Source organism: Myotis davidii, unplaced genomic scaffold, assembly GCF_000327345.1.
Source record: "Myotis davidii unplaced genomic scaffold, ASM32734v1 scaffold38, whole genome shotgun sequence".
Classification (NCBI taxonomy): Eukaryota; Metazoa; Chordata; class Mammalia; order Chiroptera; family Vespertilionidae; genus Myotis; species Myotis davidii.
The window spans coordinates 4008105-4028055 of record NW_006291383.1 but is presented as its reverse complement, the minus strand read 5'-3'; the positions used below and the strand labels follow the sequence as shown (position 1 = coordinate 4028055).

At 41.7% G+C, this 19951-nt stretch overlaps 1 protein-coding gene across 2 annotated transcripts in view; it reads right to left on the bottom strand.

The window, feature by feature from the left end:
- The window catches only part of TTI1 (TELO2 interacting protein 1), a 52103-nt gene that overhangs the window by 19795 nt on the left and 12357 nt on the right, over positions 1 to 19951 (bottom strand). For both annotated transcript variants that reach the window (XM_006764491.2, XM_015564440.1), the window contains exons 2-3: positions 6476 to 8810; positions 1921 to 2127 (exon numbers count right to left, since the gene is read on the bottom strand). In XM_006764491.2, the coding sequence (XP_006764554.1) occupies positions 1921 to 2127; positions 6476 to 8810 (2542 nt within the window). The remainder of the gene's footprint in view (positions 1 to 1920; positions 2128 to 6475; positions 8811 to 19951) is intronic.

Sequence of the window (19951 nt, the reverse complement as noted above, 5' to 3'; positions counted from 1 at the left end):
TATATGTCTGTCTTCGCCACCAGCCTCTAAAATCCTTTGATCTTCTCAACAAAAAGACTCAAGAGCTTCCTGAAAACCAGGTCAAAATCCCTGCCCTGAAAAAGTTTCCTGTTTACTTATAGCCTCCAGCCTCCCCGCCATGACCAGCTGTGCTCTTCTCCATTAAGCTGAGCATGGCTCCCTTAACTTTTCCCCATTTCAGTTTCCTCTTCTGGAAAACAGAAGCGTATCATAGAGGCCACACCTGTCTCTAACAGATGCTGAAGAGATCAATGAAAATGCATCTGTACAATGCATGGAGTTCTTGGAGAAAGGGACTTCAGAAACACACGGTGCTTTTATTGTGGCTAAAACAAAAAACGCATGTCAAACCGCACTAGGCCAAGCATTCTTCACAATGCCAAGTGTGTGGTGTGTCCTTGATGAATGATAATTATAAGGACGATAAGGCTGTGCTTTTCTTCCCAGAGTAGGCTTTGTTGTTTGAAATTCACCGATTGCAGAAGGTTACTGGAGGGATGCGAATGTTTCTGTTACTGGAAGGAAGGTTTGATTCATTCAGTGTGTTCCTAGTGAACATCAACTAGACCCAGAAGATCCTAATCGTGAAAGAATGGATTCGCTGACACTGCTAGGATTTAAAACAAGAATGGCAAATCCAAATTACGAGGGATCAAGCTGCCTCCCCTTCTTCAGGTTTGAGAGAGGGGTGCAGTTCAGGAAAAGAAGGATTGGGTTGGCTCAAGAAACAAAACTGAGAAGAAAAACTGATAGATTTCTGATTAGAGAACTCTGTCCTTGGGGAAGCCAATGACTCAACTCTGCATAAATCATTACTTGGGCCCTGTGATGCTGCCCCGTTATTTAGTAGGAATTTGTTGCTGGCTTCAGTTCATCAGAGCCTCAGAGTAGAAATGGCAAAAAAAAGAAAGAAATCTGCTTGATTCCACCCTAACAAACTATTTGGGACTCAGTTCAATTTAGGATAGTTCTGAGACCACCAAGCTCATTATAACTTGGCATTTTATAGTTGCAGAGGAGACTCTAATAATTTATTAATCCTTTTGTGACCTGAAGCTCCAGATTGGGCTTGTGAATAAAACAACAGGTCAGAGCTTCAGCTAGCCTAAACTCCCTTCTTTATCATATAAATTGGTAAGAAAAACATTGAACCTTCCTCCCACCAATAAATAAATGGACAAGCATATAAATGGACAATTTATAAGTAAAAGAAAAGAAATTGTCAGGAAAGAAGCATAGAGAAAGATGTTCAACCTTTCCACTAATCAGAGAATGCAAAGTAAAATAACAAGAACTGTTTTAATTTAGCAAGAAGTAAAACTGGTGCTAGCCAATGTTGGCAAGGTTGTGGTGAAACCAGTATTAATACTGCACTGCTGAAGGGAAGGTGTAAATTGATACAACCTTTCTGGAAGGCAATTTGGCAAGCATAAAATAATGTTCATATCCTTGACCCAGAAATCCCACTTCTGGGATTTACAAAGAAATTTGCAAAAGGAAGGAAAAGGTCACATGCACAGAATCATCCGCTGTAGCCCTATTTATTAGAGTGAAAAGCTAGAAGCAACCTAAACTTCCCACAGGGAAATGGATACTTAGTAGCAGCTATTAAAATATTAATTATTAAAACTCTACAGCAACACGGAGAGTTCCTTATTATAAAACTAAATGCAAAAAGGGCATACTGCATTTAAACAGGCTGCAACCATATAAAAATAGGTTTGCAACAAAAAAGAATGGAAAAAGGTGACACAAAAAGCGAGAAAGCCTACGTTAGCATGGTGGCGTTAGGAGTGATTTTTTTCTTCTTCCAAACCTTCTATAATGACCTTTCACTGTTTTCACAATAATCTGCTTCAAACAGAAAAATAACGGCTGAGCCAAATAAATTATACTTACCTTCCTCATCAAACTCTGAGACATTTCCATCTGCCACCTCCTTTTCCTTGAGGTAGTTCAGCAAAAACTGTTCGATATCTTCAGCTGTGGTGACGTTCTCAGGTCTGTCCTGAAGAGTTGTTGATCTTTGGCTCAAATGGCTTCCCTCCTCCCCTATACTTTGCTCTTGGAGTTGCCCAAGATCACTTGTGTCCGGGAACCACTGGGCTGTAAATAAAGTGTTAGAATGATCACCTTGGTCATTGACAATAGTCATTAATACTTATAAGGAGGACTAGAGGCCCGCTGCACAAATTCGTGCATGGGTGGGGTCCAGCCGGCCCATCCTGATTGGGGCCAATGGAGCTGGAGGGAGGGGATGCAGGAGGTTGGCCAGTCGGCCCTGCCTCTGTGTCGAACTCTCGGTTGAGGGGACAATTTGCATATTAGCCTTTTATTATATAGGATAAGCTCTTTGCCATGGTCTGCATGGCCCCTGCATGATCCAGGCCCTACCCTGTCTCTCTAACCTCATCTTCTAACCACTCCCAGTTCTCCAATGTGCCAGGTGTTTTCCTGTCTTAGGACTTTTGAATATACTGTTCTTGCTGTCTGGAATATTTCGCTCCCATGCCAACTCACTTTTCATGTTTTGATACAAATAGAACTTGGCCACAAACGCCATCCCTTGACCCCCATAATCTAACTTAGGTCCCTTCTATGTTGTCTTATGTAGCACCATGTTCTTTGCTTTCATATCAATTCATCATGATTTATAATTATATTTATTTGTGTGTACTGTTAATACCTGAATCTCCCATTAGACTCTATGACCCATTGATCACAATTGGAAACCCAACGCGCCCAGCATAGTATGGGTACTCGAAAATATATGCTGAATAAATAAATACACTAGATTGGTGAACATGTACAAGTGACAAATTTCTGAGTACAGGAGACACCACTCATTAGCAAAAGACAGGCTCTATGGAGCCTTGCGAATGAATACAGGCTCACATCTGTATTTCTGACATAAAATGCTTCCAAAGGCTGCCATTTCTTTCTACAGCTTTTCCTTCTTCAGTGATGCTTCCATACTTCTGATGTGTCATTAGAGAATAAGCCTTAAGCATCACTGAACCAGTGATTTTCAAACTGTGCTCTGCATACATATCTCTGGGTCACAACAGGGAGGTCAAGAAATAGCAGGCTAGCCAGGGTGGGCCCAGGGTTTCTAGCCCTTTAACCAGAGCAACTCAAATTTCAACCCTGGGACTTCATTTCAAAAAGGCTTTTAATACTTACTAGTAAAGAGTGAAAGAACAACTAAGAAAAGCCTTTAGCCTGAATGTTCACTCTCCCTGTGCAGGCAGCAGGGAAGAAGTCTCCGATAACCTTTAGCACTTGCTAATCTCCTCTCCATCAAGGAGCATCTGCAGAGAGCAGAGCAACAGCAGGTGGAGGTGCCAGGTCAGGCAACTGGGAGGAGCAGAGAGCAAATGCTGGAGATGAGAGCCTTCGATCTGGAGGTTCCTATATGCAGGGGCCAATCACGACATTTCTTCAATGTCTCATCCCCAGGCACAAACCAGGTCCATGATGTACCCTAGGGGATTGCATTCCCAACGAGTTAAGCCCCAGCATTCACAATGCTAAGAGCAGACCGGTTATGAAGATTATTTCCTCGATTTAAGTCTAGTGCCAGACATTAAAAAGTCTTTGCTCACAAATGGCTTTTCAACATATGAAATGAAACTCAACCTCACTCTTAATGCAAATTGAACTATAATAAGGTGCTATTTTTCTCCTATTAGATTAGCAAAGATCAAAAAGCTGGGTAATATATAGTGTGGGTGAGGGCGTGGCAAAATTGGCGCTCATACATCGCTGATGGGAGTTTAAATTGGCAGGAACTCTTTGGAGAGCAATTTGATACTCTATTCAAAATTTAAATGTAATACTCTAAGCCAGCATTTGTCTTAGGAAGCTTACCCTACTGATACACTTACCCATGTTCAAAAATGACCTATGAAGATATTCATTGCAGCATTTTTTTTTTTTGTGATGGCAAAAGATTGGAAACAACCAAAATGTATGCCAAGAAAGAATGCTTAAATAATGGTGCAGCCATACAATAGAATATTATGCAACCATCAAAACAGTGTGGCAGCTCTGCATGTACAGATGTGGCAAATCTCCAAGTGCTGAGGCATGTGACATGGATGCTTTCACAGCCTCGTTCTGTTATGAATAAATAATTAGCCAACCAATAGTTGGTGCTTAGTAGTAGTTTAACTGATGATGGCTCTTGCCTTCCCTGTGGTACCTAATGCTTTTTAATTGATGCTTATGAAACACCGTGTTTATGGTAACTCGGTTTCCTAAAAAATGTCCTTGTTTCTTTTAGGACCTTTTGGAAATTCCTTGCGACCACATCTTAAAAGAGTGCCTATCAGTTAGACAACTGGACGATAACACAGAAATGCCAGCATCTGGTGCTACTCTGATATGTGTATGACTGATCAATTCCACCTCAGTACTGCTTACTGCTCAGAATGCAAGTGTACTCTGGGTTATCTCAAAAGTTTCAGAAAAGCTAGCCCCAATTGTGCTTCTTTTCCTAAGATGCTCTCACGTCAACCTGACCTACACTGATTTTCCTCTCCGCAATGGAGACCCCCTCCTCCTCTAGTTCAATTAAAAAAAAAATTGCTATACAGAATTCCTCCCTGAGATGACCAAAGACATTAGCACTCCAAGGCAATTCCATTTTCAAGGTCCAAATTGAGATAGCTCCTGAGAGGATAGATTTAATAGGTCTTTTCTTAATATATTTTTTAAATCTCAAATTAATATGTAGTAGAGTTCCCCAAAGTACTAACGGGTGAAGTCTGAAGTGTATTTGGACCATGGAAGTCAGCCACAGTCTAAAATGTACCAGCAGTTGGCTAGTCTTCGTAGTTTCCAGGCGGGCAGGGACTAGGTTCTTCTTGGTCACTACTGGCAGCCCAGGGACTAGTCCAGTACACAGGCTTTCGAGTGGATGCAAAATAAAATCTCAACTCCTTCCCTTGGCCTACAAGGCCCTACAGGCTTTGTCCTTGCCCACCTTTCTAATTTCACCTTGTCTGTCTCTCCGCCATGACCTCTTCTAGTCTCCAAAGATTCCAAACCCTTTCTTCTTTCCAGGCGTTTCCAACTGCTGTTCCCTTTGCCTGCATATTCTTAAAAACCATAAAAAACATGTACTGGTGGGTCCTTCTCAGTCTTCAGGTCTCAGCTTTAGTGTCACTTCCTCAGAGAGGCCCTCTTTGAACACTTACTTTTATCCAAAGAGCATGTATCTACGTAAAGTAGCCCGTCCCTGTTTCTCTCTTGTATTAAGTTGTCTGTTTCTTCACGGGGCTTATAAGATTTTTAAACGAGTTTAGTGATTTGTTTACTTGTTTATCATCTCTCCTGAAGCAGGAGGAAAGCTCCACGAGTTTATTCATCTTGTTCACTGCTGTATCCTGATTACTTACTTAGCACAGTGCCTGACATATGGCAGGCATTCCTTATTGAATGAATGAATAAAAGAACATTTACACTACATATGAATGTTCATGAATGAATGAATGAATGAACATTGGAAATGGTATTAGCTGTAGGCCAGAGGACTGTCCTTATTTCCCTCACCTTCCGGGAGAAACTTTCTTACATGGTCTTGGCTTTCTCAGCTGATGAGGCCAGTGACCTTTCCATCTACTTTGGAGGCTATTAGCAGTGCTGAATTAAGCACTGGAGCCATGCTCTTTGGATAAAAGGGACTCAGGTATATGGCTCGTTTTTTAAAAAAATTTGTTTCCCATTCAAAGATGGACTATTCAGTTGGGGGATTCTTTTTTTCGTATAATCCAAAGACTTTACCATTTTAATGATGGCTAACACCTCTGGTAGACAACCAACAGGATCAAAGAGAAGGAGAGAATCTCAAACCACCTCGTACAATTAAAATGTCAAAAGGAAGTTTCTAGACCTCCTCTGTCCAATATGGCAGTCACTAGCTACATGTGGCTATTGCATAGATACTGCTCATTCTTAAGTATTGCTAGGAGCAGCTTGGTATATTGAAAAGAAAAAAAACATCACAAATCCTGACTTTTCTCATTATTAACTGTGTGACCCTGGCTAAGTAGGATCTCACTGAGCCTTAGCTCTTATCTGTAAAAACAAAAATAATATTTACATTTAGTCTGCAGGGTTCATGTCCCCGGCACAGAGCAGGAGCTCAATAGAAGGTAGAGATTATTAAAAGTATGTGGCCATAACATGTGAAACTGGGCAAATTCAAATAATACTCAAATAATGTCCTCCACAGCATAACCACAAAGAAAACAATAAGGTTAAGCAAATAAGGATTCCAGTCCCCCCACCTGGCCCCCCACCAAAAAAAAAAACCACCATTAAAAAGGGCTCTCACCCTGACCAGTTTGGCTCAGTAGATAAGAGCGTCAGCCTGCGGACTGAAGGGTCCCAGGTTCGATTCCGGTCAAGGGCACCAAAAAAAAAAAGGGGGAGGGGGCTCTCAATGTACCTAATGCTGCCAGCAAGGCGTGCAGAACACTGACAAAGGACGTAGCCCTCTTATCATAAAATTGGTCCAGGGTGGCCAAGACATCTTGAACCACATCTGCCACCAAAGGAAGCAGGCTAGCATCAGAGTTCCTCAGCATGACTTCCAAGACCTTTGGGGTGTGGGGGTGCAGAGACAGATGACGCAGATTTAAAGAGATCCCATTCACCAAATAGTCTGAATTTTGGTTGATCAGTTGCTGTAAGGAGTCGTAGCCACAAGCATGGCAAATGTCCATCATGGCACTGGTAGCGGCCTGGCTAATGAGCAGGGTTTGGTCTCCAGCCTTCTCCAGGACTGGATAGAGGGCCGACATCAAGAGCAAACGGAAGTCTGTTCCTAGTGCATATGCAAAGTGGCCGATCCCTTCCAACTGGATGCATATTTGCCAGATGTTGCTGTTCATGGAGCAGATAGTGGGACTTGGCTTTGAGAAGGCTGGAAAAGATGTAACTTGGCAGGTGTGTGCACCAGATGTGATGGCCTGGAGGCCTGACTGCTTCATAGTTAGCTCCTCTCCCATTTCTTCAGCTTCAATACAAGTGGCCAAATACCAGTTTTCTTGGCTCGTGTATTCTTCAAGGAGAGATGTCACGATCTCTCTCAGTTCCTCTGGGCTTGTTTTAATATGCTTTTCATGAAGATTTTCCACTTCCAGCCCAGCAGCCCCTACAACCAGTTCATTAAGGATCATGGCAGCTTGCTTTCGGTAAACCACGGACTCATGGTACAGGTCCATAAAGTGATCCACAAGCAAATGGAGGTTCCCATAAAAACCAAGAAGCTGACAGACCTGCTGCAGGAGGAGGAAAATCCTCTCATCAGTAAAGAAGCGGAAGTATCTCCTCTGAATTTGACTCCACGGCCGTGCGGCTGTCTTTGGAGAAGCACTCAGGTGATCAGAATTCCAACGCCGCTCTTCAACAATTTTGATGTCAGCCACGTCTAATTCTAGAACTTGGATAAGCGCTTTGGAAAGGCGCTGGAGGTGGGCCACAGAGTTGAGGACAAAGTTCACTTTGGGGCCCAAGAGTTTCAGATAACCGAGAAGTAAGGAGAGAGTAGAGAGTTTGCCCTGATCATCTTGGGAGTTCATTAGGCGGGGAAGAGAGGTGGCGAGGGAATGAAGGTTTTCTGACAAGATGTCAGCAAAGGCTCTGCTGCCCACCACTACTTTCTGATCTGCAAAATGTCTCAGAACTTTATTGCACTGGGCTTGGACTTCAGGACTCTCATCATTTAACAGACCCACCAAAGCCTTCAGAAGGGGTCCAGCCGATTCGACCAGTGACCGACTACACTTCCGAAGAAGGGCCTCAACAAGTTCTATCAGCTCCAGCCTCACCTTCCAGTGTGGGTGAACTGAAGCACACTCAATTATCTTCTTAATAAGGATAGTCAACTTGTCGCCAGTATTTTTTACCCAATCGGCTTCCCTGTGAACCATCAGCTTTGCTACTCTGTGCTCCACCATAGGCTTTGCTTGGACCTCTGAGGTTCTTCTGAGCTGTTCGTCAGCCATGACAAAGCCCACTGTCTTGTGAAAGATCTTTAGGGAAGATACGACAATGCTGTGCCCTTGTTTAAAGTCTCCTGTGATCACCCTGGTCAGTGCCGTTGAGATTCCAGGTAAAAAGGAAGCAAACAAGTCTCCCAGCTGCTTTTGCTCAAGCTCATCCAAGGACCTCGGGTGGTCATCACAATCACACTGCAAGAGTAGAACCTGCAAACATTTTAAGGCAGCGATTTTAATTTGCTTTGACTTCTCCTGTTCTGCTAGGCCTAACAGCAAAGATACAGCAAATCCTAAACGAGGCAGAATGGAGGGCTCATAAAAGGTCAGAATGATGTCCCCATAGGCCGAGTGCATTAATGTGCTGAGGCCCTGGATCACAGCCAGTTTCAACTCCTCTGACACAGCAGCGGGTTTTTGGGAGCTGGGGGAATAGAGACAAGTGGAGAGCTCTGAAAAGAGTTCCTGGAGAAGGTCCTGTTCCTTCACACATGTTGAGGAGAGGACAAAGGTGAGGCACTCCACCACGCTTTGGATCAAGCGCTCCCTTTTGGGACCTGGGGTCTTCAGGGTAAACCGCAAAGGGAAGAGGATGTATTGCTGAAGCTGCTGGAGGGCCGAGTCACTCACAGTCCGTAACTGTGCCTGCAGCTGCTCCACGTGCTCCACCGTCTGCGTCTTTGTCAGCTGGACACAGAGGGGACGTAAGATGCCAAAGGCCTCCTCAGGAGAATCAAAAACTGCCATCGTGCACTTTCTCTCACAGAGGCAGCATCCTGCAGGCTGGAGGAAGGAAGCAAATCCAAAGTAAGCTTGCATTCATTCACTCAGCACTCGGGTAGGGGAGTCTACTAGTATGTGCCAGTCGCTACACAAGGCACTAGGGGAACAGTGGAACTGAAGTGACAGTTCCTATTTTTAGGGAGCCCCCAGTCTAGTGAGGGAAGTAGATGGACAGTTACAACACAGTCTGTTAAGAATTAGGATAGGCCTATGCTTACAGCCCTAAGTGAATGTGGAAGACCCATGTGTCATAACCCTGGGGAAGTCAGGATGGGATTCACAGGAAGATGCTTGAGCCGAGTTGAGGAAGGAATGAAAAAAAAAATCTGTGGGCTAGTCTAAGGAGTTTGGATTTTAACCTGTCATCATAATGGAGAACCACTGAAAGTTTGTGTGTGTGTGTTTAACTTGAGGCATAACATACACAGAGTACAATACTCTAGTCTTAATGTACAGCTCAGTGAATGTTTATGTATGTAGAGACCCATGTAACCACTACCCAAAACAAGACAGACTATTTCCAGCACCCCGGAAAGCTCCCATTTCCCATTTCCCCTGCCCAGAGCTACCACTATTCTGACTTCTATCACTATGGATTAGTTTTGCCTATTCTTGTCACAGTGAGGTTTTAAGGAGGGGGTGATATGATCAACGTCATGCAGTGAAAAGATGCCCTGGCAGCCAGTAGTAATATGGGAGAAGAATCAGAATTAGGTGAGACTGAACGCAAAAGCAAAATGAAAGAGTGGCCAGAGAAGAGGAAAAACCAGGAGTGCACATGATCACAGAAGTCATGGGAGAAGGAGATTCAAGCAGGATGGAAAGATGGACGGCAGGCAGGCAGGCAATGAAAGGAGGCATGTTTAAGAGTAAGTGGAGGGACCTGAGCAACTTAATATGAGAGTCTCTTTTCTCTGTGAGGAGAAATTCAAAGTCATGGGCTGACAGTGAACGAGAAGGAGGGTAAGCAGAGGGCTTGAGGAGAGAAATAAAAGTCTCAAATATTCCCTTTGGGGAAGCAGAGCATGCTGGGAAGACATAAAAGTGTGGCCTAAGGGTACTGAGGACTGAGCTGAAACTGGAGACCATAAATGCGTAGAACTGTAAAATGCTGGCATTGGACGGAAGCTTAGAGACCATCTAGTCTGGTGGTGTCTCTCTCACTCTTTATTTACTCATACATTTTTTGGCTCTACTTGCTGGGAGTTCTGAACAGATGATGACAAGAAAGTGTCTCTGCTGCCTCTCTCCATCTCCAATCCTGTGAACTCTATTGAGCCCCAGTGACTAGGACTGACAGGCAAGTGATGCTTAGTGGCTGTGGGCAAGACCTGCTCAGCCCAAAGAGCTGGTGCTGAACTGTCCCCCTGGGTCAGGAGAGGGCTCCAAGGCAACAATCAGGCTTTAATACCCTGGAGAGAGCATGGTCCACAGAGCTCCATGGACCCCTGCGAGGAAGGGTGATGCTGGTCTCTGTGAGGCTTCTTGGGAGTATATCTTCTGGTCTCTGTGACCCCCCAAGAAGCCAGGGGAGGGAAGAAGCTGATATATTCCCTAGCCCAGGCTAGGAAAAATGCCAGATGTGGATGCCAGAAAGCTTGGCCAGGGACTACAGACATCTCATTGGCACCGGCTCACAGACTGATGACCCAGAGGCTGTTCTGCCATTCCCTGCCTGAAACATGGGTAGTTGAAATAGTAGAAGAAAAGGAAGATAACCACTTAATGGGACCTAGCTGTCAGAAGTAGGAAAAGGAAATAATAGCACCCTGAGGTGGTGAATTTCAGATTAACTGAACCACTAAAGGAGACAGACAAAAATTTGAAAAATAATAAGACCAAAAAGGAAGTTCAATTACAAGACAAAAGATATTTCTTAGTTTCCAAAACATGATTTTACACGCACACACACACACACTTACACACACACACACACACACACACACACACACACCGCAATTGATGTGGGAAATAAAAAAGATGGCTAATTGCTGAGACCCAATTAGTGGCCAGGAAGATCAAGCAGTTATCTTAAAACTCTGAGCAGAAATACGTAGAGATGAAAATTGTGAGCCCTAGAGAACAGATCTGGGAGAACTAACATGTAAATAGCTGGGAATTCTGGAAAGGAACAAAGGAACAGATGGAGGAGCTAAAACAAACAAATAATAGAAACATTTCTGTGAGCTACAAAAAAAAGAGATTTATATGGAGACGGAAAAGATGGAAGGATATACACCGAGTCACATTCTGGTAAAATTCCTGTACACTAAAAAATAAAGAGAAAATAATATATGCTTTCAGGAGGAAACAACAAATAGCGCGGGCTTTGAATTTCTCATTTACATCAATGGATACTAGAAGACAGTAGAACTGCAAATGAAGGATTGTGCCCCTCCCTCACTCCCATAAACAGGCAAGATATTCACCAGGGAAGGTGAAAGAACAATATGTAAGGATTGTATATCACCTGTATACCCACAGAGGAAGAGACCTAAAATGGGAAGATGAATGAAAAAGGGAATATTGCTCAAAAACTTTTTTTCTTTTGTCATGGGAAACTTTCTTCAAATAAAATGTTTAAATGGAAGCTCAGCATGTAAAACAGATAAAATCAGAGGGTCTAGTTAAAGCAGGGTGAAGGCAATGGCCTGGGCTCTGCATCGCTCCTATTCATCTCAGGAGTTTCAAGAAGATAACCTTGGGTGCCCTGAATCATGTTCTTGGATTATATGACAAAAACTGTAAAAGAGCTACTGGAGTGGGAACACACAATATGTTTAAAACTACTTATCTGCTCTTTCGCCTGTATTCTCTTTATGATTGATGGTCCTCACCTGAGCTAGAAACCTTAGGCTTTCTGCTTTCTTAATTCCACTATTCCCTTAAGTTTCATCAATTCTACCCCTTCAACATCCTTCAAATCTCTTGATGATCATCATTTATTTAATGTTGGACTGACCATAGTGGTTTCCTCTCTGGCTGCCTGCCTGTGTGCCTCTCCTTCTTGAGCCCACATTTCATGATGACATGTAAGTAATCATTCTAAACAAAAATCTGATCACCTTTCTCCATGCTTAAAATTCTTCAACTGCTCTCCGTAGCCTGCCAAAAGTAAAAACACTTATTTACCATGGCACACAGGTCCCTACCTATCTCACTGACTCCATCTCTATTGCTTCACCCATTAAATTTGAAACTGTAACCATGTAAGATTATAAAACTTGCAATATCCCACACATTTGCCTCCTTTGGTCTAACACTGTAAGCACCGTTATTATAGTATAGCATGCTGTATTATTCTCTATATGTCTGTCTTACCTACTTTAGACTGGACAAACCTATACCTACAGCCTAGAAGGAAATCTGGCACCTGACAAGCATTCAAGAACAACTGTAGATATTCTGCACTCAAACAGGAGATATTAGGAAGTGGCAGGGCAATATTCCTGTTGACAACTAGAAAAAATGCCAGATAAATTCCAAAAATCACTTCTTAAAGCATCAAATAGTTGTGGAAGCAACATGATGGACTAATACTGTAGTTGAGGGAAATGTTCAGAGTGAGTCAAAAATCAGGAGCTACTCCCCCCTGACCGCCCCCACTCCCAATGGTGCATTTGCTGATCCTGGACATGAGCTCAGGATTATGGCGTGGCTCAGTGGAGGGACAAAACTGCAGTCTTCAGGGATCTCAAAATATATGACTTCTAGGGGAAAGCGGGGGGAGAAATGACTGAGAAACGTTAAAACAAATGAAAGAGATCAACACACAGATTCAAGAAGCTCAGCAAACCTCAAGTTGATAGTACAATGAGAAAGAAATACACATAGCTACCTCACAGTCAAAATGCTGAAAACCAAAAATAAAGAGAAAACTCTTAAAAGTAATGGAGTAATAAATCAACAGACAACTTCTCAACAGAAATAATAAAATCCAAAAGACAATAGAATGACATCTTTAAAGTGCTGAAATAACTACAAACCTTGAGTTTTATATCCTATAAAACATCATTCAAAATTGAAAAAGACGTTTTAGACAAAAACGTAGTGAATTCTTGTTATCAGGTCCACACTAAAGGAAAAGTTAAGGGAGAAAATGAACCTAAAGAGAAATATGGATATGTAGGAGGGAATGAAGAACAATATAATAGATCAATATAAAAGAATATTTACTGTATGAAACAGTAATTATTATGTCTTTTGTAATATATCTATTTATATAAAAGCCTAAGTGACCTGCCAACCGTCTGGTAGCTATGATGTGCACTGACCACCAGAAGGCAGATGCTCAACGCAGGAGCTGCTGAGTGACAGCAACTTTGCAGAGCGCCCTCTCACACTCCAGGACTCCTTGGGGGGATGTCAGACTGCCGGTTTTGGCCCAATCCCTGCAGGCCAGGCCAAGGGACCCCACTGGTGCATGAATCTGTGCACTGGGATACTAGTGTGTGTGTGTGTGTGTGTGTGTGTGTGTGTGTGTATACATATATATATCTATCTATCTCCCAAATGCAAGACAATAATGCACAAAAAAGGTATGGGGAGTATATAAGAAATTAAGCCTATTAAGAATCTGGTAGTATCAGGAAGTGGTAAAATAATTTGTATTAGACTATAATGTGTCAGAAATGCATGATAAAATCTGTAGAATAAGCTCCAAGAAAAACCAAACCTGTAAAATATATGCCTAGCAACTTCAGAGATCAGTAAAAATGAGTTAAACAAATATTATTAATTTATCCCCACCAAAAAGGGTTAAAAAAAACCCCACCAAAAAACCAAACAGAAGCAAAACTAATGGGTCAAACAGAAAACAAGTAGTAAGATGGTAGGCAGGAACTCTAATGAAACAGTGATATTAATTCAATTTCTTCACAGAGGCACTATTGACATTTGGGGATGGATAATTATTTGTTGGTGGAGGGTTGTCCTATCCATTGGCCTCTGTCCCTCCAGGGGCGACATCCAAAAATGTCTCCAGACACTGCCAAATGCCCTATGGAGGGCAAAAGTCACCCCTGGATGAGAATCATTGGTGTAGAGCAAGCATGTCAAACTCAAAGGCTAACACAGGCCAAATAAACAAGGTTTAAGTTTATGTGGGCCGCAAAAAACACAAAAGCTTCAATTTTCATAGAAACGTAGGTTTATTTCGATAGAGACATGCTGAATACAAAGGGCTGAAATAAATGAGTAATTGTTAACATAAAATAATAGAACATTTTAATAAAAATATTTTTTTCTTGAACATTAACTTACCAGATACTGAATAACAGCACAAATTAATAAGTGTAAAGCAAATAAACCTATTTTTCTTGTTCTCCAGAAAGAGAAATATTTTCTGTTGCACACACCAAACAAGTCAGTCCAAGACTAATGATGTGACAATAGGCTGCTAAAATATTTGCTGCTAGTATTAGTGGAGAGAAATTAGTGATGCGCCTGCAAGTAAGGGAAATGAATGCAACAGGATTATAGTAATCAGTCATTAGCGAACGTTGTAGTTCATTATTAACAATTATGCATAACTGGATATTGTAAAAATTAAGCTACGAAATTTTTATTAAAACGTTTCTTACATACTGTTATATTGCCTAGGCCTCAAAAATATTCATTGTGGGCCACATGTGGCCTGTGGGCTGCGAGTTAGACAGCTTGGTGTAGAGTCAACATAACTCCAATCAAAACCCCAGCAGGATTTTTGTACAAAATAACCAGGTGATTCTCAAATTTATATGGGAATGAAAAGCATCTAAAATAGCAATGGCAATCTTGAAAAAAAAGAATTAAATTGGTAAACTGTGGTAGTGTAAGTTCTGATACCATCTGATTTCAAGATTTACTGTAAAGGTATATAATAATTAAAGACAGTATAGTGTGTTATTGGCATAAAGAAAGACAAACAGATTAGTTGATCAGAAAAGGGTCCAGAAATAGCCCCAAAATATAAACTAGAGTCCATATATTCACATACCTGATGCAGATGATACTAAAATGAACTGGGGGGAAATAATGGTCTTTTAAATTAAAGGTGCTGTGTCACTTGGCTTTCCACATGAAAAAATATATTATGTCTTGATTTCATCTCACACTAAATTTAAATGTAAAATATAACACAATAAAGCTTTCCAAAGAAAACAGAAAAAATATCTTTGTGATCTTGGAGTAGGCAAAGATTTTTTTAAACAGGATACAGAAAAGTGCTGACCCTTAAAAAAAAAAAGGATAAATTTGACTACATTAAAATTAAGAACTTGTGTTCATCAAAAGACACCAAGAGAGGGAAAAGACCCATACAGAGAGGCAAGATATTTCCTAGATTTCTGACAAAACATTCATATTTATAATATAAAATATCTTCTCTAAATATATAATATTTAAAAAATAAATCATTACGAAAAAGGGCATCCAGTGCTTTCTTCCCCTTCTCTTAAAAACCTCCCCACCACCCCCAACACACACACCCACACACCCACACACCAAAAACTAAACAAAAAAAGAAAGAAGAAAAAGACAGTCCAACATGGAAAAGGACTTGAACCAACCTATCACAAAAGAGGATATTCAAAATGGCAAATAAACATATGAAAAGACATTCAACATCATTAGTTGGAAAACACAATTTAAAACCACAATAAAATACCATTATATACCTGCCAGAGGGGCTAAGCAAAAAATAAAAAAGGGGGGGGGGGGTTGGGCGGATAAAAAGAAAAAGAAAATACACCCAGAACGCTCATTCAGTACTGGTAGGAGGGTATCTGTTCTTCTAAAGGAACATATGTAAGCTCTATGATCTAGTAATTCCAGTTACTCACATATACCCAACAGAAATGCATGCATACATGTATCAAAAGATATGTCCTGGAATACACTACCCACAACTACCCAAATGCTAATCTATGATGGATAAATTGTGGATGTAGTAGATAAATTGTGGTATATTTTCTCAATGGAACACTATACAGATGAAGATTTACCACAACCGAAAAGCTTCAAAAGAACAGATTACAGGCTCGGAAATATATAAAAGAGATTTCTGTGAGGAAGACAGTATAACAAATTGCTACTTTGACATGGCTATAAAAGGCAATCATATACCTTTATGGGATGGCCATGAAATCACACTTGTGTGACAATATGTCAATTATAGAAGGTATTGTTTAGAGATTTAAAGCCTTAGGAGTCCTAGACTCTATTCCTATAAAATACAGCTCTGATTATTCAAAGTGGTACTGCAAAGTTTGAGGCTGACATAACTGACAGCAGCAGGGGCAGTCTGGCCCAGAAAGTGATCGTGAGATGAGGCATTCAGAATAAGCTGATTTTCCAGGAGAGCAGAGAAAACAAACCAGAATTCAACTGTGACAGAAGAAACAAAGCCTGAATACGCAGTTCTTGATTGCTGGTGGCCATCGAAACCTTTCCTCGTTTAGTGTTCTACTGTGGTCGTGGAAAGTAGTCCCAGGAGAGGTGAGGAAATCATAGAGCATGAGTGAAACCAGTCCCCCTGGGGGCCTTATCCCCTCCTCCCCTCTTTCTGCCTCTTCACAGGGATTGGCTATGTAAGACCCCTGAGCCACGGTGCTGGTGGGGAAGACAAATGGGGCAATCTGTACAGATTGCTATCTTTACAGGCACTTAGAGGATAGGATGGTAGATCACAAGATACTTATTATATCACACAATCAAGACGTGAAAAAGGGAGGGGATAAAAGAATTTGGACAAGAGAATCTGTGTTGGGGTTGGGAGACTAAACACTCAGGGCTGTATGGGAAGACTGCTCAAGGTAAAATACCTGTTGGAAGCAAAGGCCAGAAGGAAGAAAAGTCCTAGCACCTAATAAGCCAAAGAGACAAACAGAGGTGCCATCATGGCAAGTGAGCCACAACTCACCCGGGAGTGATGGCTGATCACTAGCTATGGGCCTTTGCTCAAACGTGAATTCTGAGCAAAACTTTCTCTGATCACCCTTATTTAAAACGGCAACCTACCCTCACTCCTCCCCACTCTGACACTTCCTATCTCCTTTCCCTGCCCTTAAAATTTTCTCCATAGCACTTAATACCATCCGTCAAAACAGATGATCTACCAATTTATTTACTGTCTCTTGTCCCTCACTAGAATACAAGGCTCTATGAAAGCAGTGATGTTTGACAGGTCTGTTTATTGCTTCTGGCACATAGCAGGTATTCAGTAAATGCTTGTTGAACCAATAGCCATAGTTTAAGGTCTGGTTCTCTCATTGGTAGAGCTTTAATATCAGCTATGTCTGAACCAGATTCTGGGTAAAAATATTCTGCACTCTTTTTTTGCTGGATTGAGTTATTCCCATAGGTAGTTGATCTGATCCACTATGGGAAGTTCTTACTAGATGCATTCTCAAAGGAAGATCTTACTAGATGCATGCTCTAGATTTTGACTATACCCAGCCCACTCCTAGGCTGTCTCCAGGACAGGGAGGGAATGAGTATAAGAAAACGAATCTGATGATCTGGGTTCTAGTCCTCACTCTTTTAGTGCCTGGCTGTGTGATTTTTATCAATTTCAGTTTCTCCATCTTTTTTTTAAAAAAATATATTTTATTGATTTTTTACAGAGAGGAAAGGAGAGAGAGAGAGAGTTAGAAACATCGATGAGAGAGAAACATCGATCAGCTGCCTCCTGCACATCTCCTACTGGGGAGTGCCCGCAACCCAGGTACATGCCCTTGACCGGAATCGAACCTGGGACCTTTCAGTCCGCAAGCCAACGCTCTATCCACTGAGCCAAACCGGTTTTGGCCAGTTTTTCCATCTTAAAATAAACTTGGTGGAGAAGTTGATCTCCAAAACTTCTAGCTTTGATTAACTAGCATATGGATGGGAAGGCTGGGTTTAGATCCCAAAGACAGGAGTTCAGATATGAGAATCTCCAATATAAGTTCTTAAGTAGAAGGAAAAAAAATTAATACTTGTTGAAAACACCCACCATATGCCATGCAATGTACATAAAATCTTATGTATTTTTTACACACGTAATTTTTTTGTATGTAAATTCCTCATCCACAAGTTGAGTAACACAAGACTCAGGGAGGCTAAGTGATGCCCATAAGCACACAATAAGTAGTGTCAGACTTGGAATTCAATTCAAGCCTGTGTGATGCCAAAGGCTGTGTGCTCTCTTTCCACAATACTAGAAGTTCCCACTCCAACTGTTTATCAGAATCAAGGGGGAACAATGTACAGATTCCTGGGCCTTACACCAGATCTCCTGAATCAGAATCTATACTGGGGCTGAGGGTGAAGGTGGTGGTGGTGGCTGGCAAATATGTTTGGGAATCTATTTTAAAAGTTCAGGTCAGCCCTACCTGGTTTGGCTCAGTGGATGGAGCATCGGCCTGCGGACTAAAAGGTCCCAGGTTCGATTCCGGTCAAGGGCATGTACCTTGGTTGCGGGCACATCCCCAGTGGGAGGTGTGCAGGAGGCAGCTGATCGATGTTTCTGACTCTCTGTCCCTCTCTCTTCCTCTCTGTAAAAAAATCAATAAAATATATTAAAAAAAAAAGTTCAGGTCAATCTGATGGTCAACCAGGTGTGTGAAGTCTGCACTGTATACATTCTACATGTACTGGGTGTCTTCAAAGAACAGGAGTCAAGTGATGAAAGAGGTACTTGTGCAATAATCCATCTGGCAGTAGTGCTCATTGTACACTGGAGGACTACTGCCTTGGGTTAAAATGATTGGCTTATTTGTGTGCCTCTCCAACAGGATGGAATGCTTTTTTAGTGTTGCAGCTTTACTATGGTTTTCCCAGCATCTGGTGTAATGCCTGCCAAGCAGTTCCAACTCACTGTTTGTTTAACAAATGAGAAAAGGCTAGATAAACATTAAATCTCCAGCATACCCTGAAGTTTTGTAGCTTCCTACCCATCCTTCCTTCTACCTAGAAATATTTCCTTAGCATACACTACATGCCATACACTGTGCTAAGCTCTTGAAGAGGGAACAAAGACACAAAGTTAACTGGAGGGTCTAGCCCTGCCATGGGGGAGGGGATGTACTGCAGAACATTAAGTACATGCCTGGCTGATGCGGCTCATTGGTTGAGCATAGACCTATGAATCAGGAGGTCATGGTTCGAATCCCAGCCAGGGCACAGGCCCAGGTTGTGGGCTCGATCCCCAGTGAGGGGTGTGCAGGAGGCAGTTGATTGATGATGTTTCTCTTTCATCGATGTTTCTGTCTCTCTCTCTCCCTTCCTTTCTCTCTAAAAATCAATAAAAACATATTTAAAAAATAACAACCATAAGTACATAAAACAGAAGGTAGAAGAGGGGAATCAAGGAGCCTTCCGATAAATCCTTCCACAAATTACTCCAGACTTACTTAGTACTTTGTTTATAGATGTTCTCTACAGAACACCTGTGAAACAGTGCCCTGCGTTAGACTCATAATATGTATGAAGCAAAAACAGGTAAGACTGAAAGTATAGGTGATCACAAGTATAGGTGATGACTTCAACTTTTTTCTCTCAACAATGAGACAGAAAATCAGCAAGGATAACAACTCAATACTCTCAACATTTACGGGATACTTCAACCCACAACAGCAGAATACATATTCTTTTCAAGTGCCCACAGAATATATATCAAGATAGATCATATTCTGGACCATAAAACATATTTAAAAGAATTAAAATCATACCGAGTATGTTCTCTAACCATGATGGAATCAAATGAGAAATCACTACCAGGGAGATAACAGGAAAATGTCCAAACACTTGGGAACAAAATAATACATGTCTAAATAATCCATGAATCAAAAAGGAAATCTCAAGGAAATAAAAACAACAACATAGAAACCAATGACAATGAAAATACAACATATCAAAATTTGTGGGGCACAACTATACCCAGGGGGAGAGGGAAATTTATAGTACTAAAGCCATCCTATCTAATAAAAGAGAAAAATGGTAATTAGCCATACGACTGATACCCTTCCCATTGGCTAATCAGGGCCATAAGCAAATTTACTGCCAGCCAAGATGGCGGCCGGCAGCCAGGCAGCTGGAAGCTAACACGAGGCTTGCTTGCTTCAGTGATGGAGGACTCCAACGTTCTCCGCCTGGCGCTGCCGGCCTCTGAGCTGCAAATC